The sequence below is a fragment of the Cryptomeria japonica genome, chromosome 2 (assembly GCF_030272615.1).
Source record: "Cryptomeria japonica chromosome 2, Sugi_1.0, whole genome shotgun sequence".
Lineage (NCBI taxonomy): Eukaryota > Viridiplantae > Streptophyta > Pinopsida > Cupressales > Cupressaceae > Cryptomeria > Cryptomeria japonica.
In genome coordinates this window covers 234368879-234373952 of record NC_081406.1, presented here as the reverse complement: position 1 = coordinate 234373952, position 5074 = coordinate 234368879, and the positions used below count along the sequence as shown (strand labels likewise).

The window sequence follows — 5074 nt, the reverse complement described above, 5'->3', positions numbered from 1 at the left end:
TTATCATTGTTTTTTCAATATAAATCAGAATTGCATATTCTTAGATGTGTTGGAAAAATGCTGAAATCTAAAACTAAATGGACTAGATGAAATACAATTGACTCTACTTTACGACATGATGATTGAATTAGACAATATGAACTTGAACATAAGTGCTTTTAAATGTATGTATCGGGAATTAGAAATTCACCTCAAGTTTTAGACATGTAAAAAAGAGGTTGGTTGGTGTTTACTAATAACTTTGGGGAACTACCAATATAGGGAGATTGCATCTTTATCAAATTTTTGGATGGACTACTTAAACAACTTAGAAAGAATACTATAGATAGAAATCAATTGTACAATTACTATTTAAGATGCAGTAACATTGATACATTAATAATTCTCAATAAATATATCAAGAATATTCCCCAAAATAATCTATAATGAATAATTAATTAAAATTAATTTATATATATAATATCTTTAAAAAGTAATTTTTTTTTTAATAATTCTAATGCAAATATAAGGATGAATTGTAAACATATATACCAATCAATTTTAAATTTGAATTTTGTAGATCAAAATATATTTTTTTAAAGATAGCAGCTTATAATTTCAAATAATTAAGATTAGATAGTACTCTACAAGACGTATTGAAATAAAATTGTACTAAATTAAAAGAACTCGTAAAATTGTACTATATTAAAAGAACTCGTAAAATTGTATTAAATTAAAAGAACATACGGACTCTCATATACAAACATACTATAGATATATATCAATGATATGCTATTCAATCTGTTTTATCCGTCTAAATTTGAAAAATAATATAAAATATTTATTTTTGATATTAAAATCAACGAAAATAAAGATACTGAGCCCAAAATAAATTTGTTGCCACAAAAGACCTTATCCATTAAAACTTGATCAATTGTTTTAGTCATAATACAGCCTCGGAAATTTAACTACGGCGAAGTTACCTAGGATTCGGAATCTGTTGTTTTCGTCTAACCGACAAGAATGCAGATTTACATCAAATATTAGTTTCGACTTAAGATCTTGGCGTTTAAAACTTGGTCTCTTTTCATTTCAGTCACAATCGATTATGTTAAGGCCTTGGAAATGTAACCCGATCGCCATGATAATATGAAACGGTAATTAAATGGTGTCATTACCTAGGTTTTTCATTAGTTGAGACGATAAAGATAGACAAGTCGATCGAATCAAGAAATCCAATACGACTAGCCGGCTTACGTTCGTCGATATTCTGGATTTTTAAAGTAGAATGGGGATAAAGTGACAAAAGAATTTGAGAATGATTCCCCAATTTGTCGACATAATTGAACAAAGCACATCCATATTCAAATTTATTTTAATCAAACCAAAGCAACACTGACTAGTAGCCTCTCCACATCTATAAGTATTCATCAATCCATGCCTTTTACACACAAAGTGCAAGAAGGATCATATTGTTGTAGAGATTATAAAAATAAGAGAAGATGGTGGCTGCAAGTGTAACCATACAAGTTGAGTCTGAAGTGGCAGCAAAGAGATTGTGGAATGCGCTAGTGAAGGATCACAGTCTCATTGCCAGGGAAATGCCAGAGTTATGTACAGGAGTCACATTTCTCCAAGGTAATGGTGAGGTCGGCAGCATCAAGCAAATCAACTTCACCCCTGGTATGTATGCAGACGTATATAAGACAAATTGCTTAGTTAACATTATCATTTCATAATTAAAAAGGATATATTTAGAGTATGATATAGTAAATGATAGTACAGGCGCGACGGAGTTTAGCTATGTGAAGGAGCGCGTGGACGTTGTTGATGAAGAAAATTTTATATACAGCTACACCGACTTGGAGGGAGGAGAGCTGGGAAAGAATTTGAAATCTGCTCAGTTCACCCTTAAGATGAGTCCAAAGGCAGAGGGTGGAAGCGTTGTGACTCACATCTGCAACTTTGACACTCTCCCTGGCGTTCCACAAGAGGAATCCAAACTTGAAGCGATGAAAGCCCAGCTCACCGCTTTGTTTAAGAAGATGGAAGCATATGTCATCGCTAACCCCACTTTATATAATGCATGAAAGTAGCTCGCCGCTTCAATAATGGTTGATGGTAGACCTACCTCATTTAAGTGTCTTCAAGTATTTTGGCTGAATAATACATGAAGTGCATTTCCATGGTGCACTGTATTCCTGTTCTAGTTGCACATACGGCTTCCCTTCTCCATTGGGGGAGGGTTTAATCCCGAAGGTTTGTTTGTTTAGGAGAAAAGTAGTTACTATAACCTCTACGCGTGATGTTATCGTTTGAATCAGTAAGTAGTTTAATAATAACTTCAAATTTATCTTTACTTCCATATTCAAACATGATTTTTTCATTTTCCCTTTGGTAAGTAGGATCGGTCATTTTCTCTCAATTGCTGTGTCCTTTTGGTAACTAAAGTCTATTCAATGAATTATATCAATAGTACATTCCTCCCATATAATACTTCTTTCCCTAAACACTCGACCAACACCAGATGAGGCAATGCCCATCTTTGCATAAGCAATACTTGATTGTCCTTTAGTAGGAGTAGAACACACATTTCATCTTCACATGTAAGAACTGCCAATTAAAACTACACATAACTTATTACACAAAGCATTGAAAATTAATTTATCAACAAAATTACAGATATTACTTGATAATAGACAAATCAACACCATTGCTGGTTTGAGAGAGAAAATTAAAAAATGCATGAATTTTTATATTCCTTACCTGAATTCTTATACTAAGTTATTTTTTAGATGTATTGTTGTTGTATTGAAATATTAAAATTGACTTTTTTTTTTTTGCAATGTGATAAACTGGGTTATTTTTCAAAGCTCTTATCATCAATAATAGATATGATTTAATAAATTCAATATAATAGTTTAGAACTTATTTACTTTTGAAATAGCATTTCATTATGAAGAATTAAATAATTAAGGAGTAATAAATCATGTTTATTAAGATATGATATTTAATAATAATCTATAATTTAACATTTTATTTGAATTTTAATAATGTTTGAAATTTATATATAATTAATTTATAGAGTTTAATATAAAAAAATAGTTTAATTAAATAGAAAAGGGTAGAGTATATCAAGACAATAATCAAGATTAACTTTTTTATCTTACATGATAATTGTGTAGAAATCCTAATGGTTATTTAAAGTTGAGTTTAATATTTCATAGATGTCTTACTAAATCTAGATTTTATTTTGAAAATGGGTACTTTAAATACTTGACAAAAATATGGATATAAAACTATTAAATACAAAGACATAATTTTTTTTACAAAAAATAATGAAAAATTTGTAAATAGTAAAAGAAAGGAGCTATTGAGAATTTAATTTTTTTATAAGGATGGTGTTATTAATCAAATATTAGAAGATATAGATAAGATTGGAGTCATTATTTGTTACCTTGTAGATACAAGTGATAAGAAATAAACATAGTATTCTATGAATAGGTTACATTCATATGATTGTCACCATCACAATTTTCACAATACATTATAGAATGTCATATTCTAATTGAATTTTAATTGTCTTATTTTTCTTTGTATGGTCCTACTATAGAATCGAAATGTAATTATGGTACATACATGAGATGAAGGTCAAGGTTTATGCATTTTTGAAACCTACACTGTTTTCTAAGAAACTCTTTGCATATGAAGATTCTAGGGAAGTTCACTCTTAATCGAACATAAGGATTAAAGTCATGATAAATGAAGGGAAATAATAATACATGAGAGAAATTTATCCTCTACTTCTTCTTTTGAATTTTCTAAGATCAAAAGGAGTTTCATAGTAAATCTCTTAAAGGATGATGCATATTTATATACTACTTAGAATAATATTACAATTCCAAGTCAATAAAATAATCATTTCTCCTAAAACTATCAACTAAATAAAATAAGCTTAGTTGAAACAATCTCATACCCACTTTGTTTAATAGTATTTCAATTTATGTTGTCTTATATTATAAATGGAAGGATTTTAGAAAATCAAGGAATGTACTCATGAATATAAAAATAATAACCTAAGATTTGTTAGTCATTTACTACCTCTTTTTTTTTGGAAATAGTAAGGTTCTTTAGTTTATTTCAATTATCTCTCTAGAAACAATAGGTCCCAAATTTCTATTAGATGGTTTGGGAATGATGGTTAATATTGGTGTTGAATCCATTATATTGAGTTAGTGTCAAATTCTAATCTTAGAGAATTATATTTATCATTTTCTAATTCATTAGTAACTTGATTTGTGTTGTTTCATCTTATAGATCATAGACTAAAAAATGCCTCATATTTAATGAATAAAAATTCTACATAATCCATGATAAATACCCTTAATCCCTTAAGTCCAATGTGGAAATTTATCATAGAAAGTAATGTTTAATAAGAAAGTTTATAGCAGTCAATATATGATGAATAACACAAGAATAATAGGAACAATGTAAACATGAATATTTTTATTTCTTTTTCCAAAATACAAGATTAGGAAATAGAGATAATTTTCTTTCCAAATTATCGAAGATTCATGCATTAGACTCTAAAAAATAAATCTATATAAATCCTTGATAACCAAATGAAACAAGATCAATATTATGTTATTTTCCTCTTCAATAAGCATACACATTTTTCAAAAATATTTCTTAAACATTTCGATAATGAAATCCACCCAACACTAAAGTGTGTATTGTACTATAATTAGTTTTCTTGTAGCTACCTTATCTCTTAAATAAGTTACACTATCATTAGCACAATCATATTTATTTATTTAGGTCATTTGAGGGGCTATACTTAAGTATACAAGAGAGCCTAGGTGGTATCCAAGACATATATGTATCATAAATATAGTAGGTACACATAAGTTATTATTGCTAGGTGGAGTATAAAATTTCTATTAAAGAATATTGTAGGTACCCCCCTTGAAGTGGATTAAGAGGTTACACCCTCAAAGTAGCATATTATTTTTATTATTAAATATTTGTAACAAGCTTCTTAGCATATTTTCCTTGTGCAATTTACTTCATAGCAAGTGGTATTATAGCACAATGA

At 28.7% G+C, this 5074-nt stretch overlaps 1 protein-coding gene across 1 annotated transcript; it reads left to right on the top strand.

Annotated features, from left to right (window-relative positions):
• Positions 1 to 1481: 1481 nt before the first annotated feature.
• On the top strand, positions 1482 to 2069 carry LOC131028039 (pathogenesis-related protein 1-like). The gene is made up of 2 exons (XM_057958156.1): positions 1482 to 1617; positions 1738 to 2069. The coding sequence occupies exons 1-2, from the start codon at positions 1482 to 1484 to the stop codon at positions 2067 to 2069; spliced, it is 468 nt and encodes a 155-aa protein (XP_057814139.1).
• Positions 2070 to 5074: the final 3005 nt, after the last annotated feature.

Bases quoted from the DNA above. Each gene is read 5' to 3' on its own strand.
- LOC131028039 (XM_057958156.1), top strand. From the start codon at position 1,482: ATGGTGGCTGCAAGTGTAACCATACAAGTTGAGTCTGAAGTGGCAGCA. The intron at 1,618-1,737 runs GTAATGGTGAGG...GGATATATTTAG, and splicing joins AGGAGTCACATTTCTCCAAG to AGTATGATATAGTAAATGAT.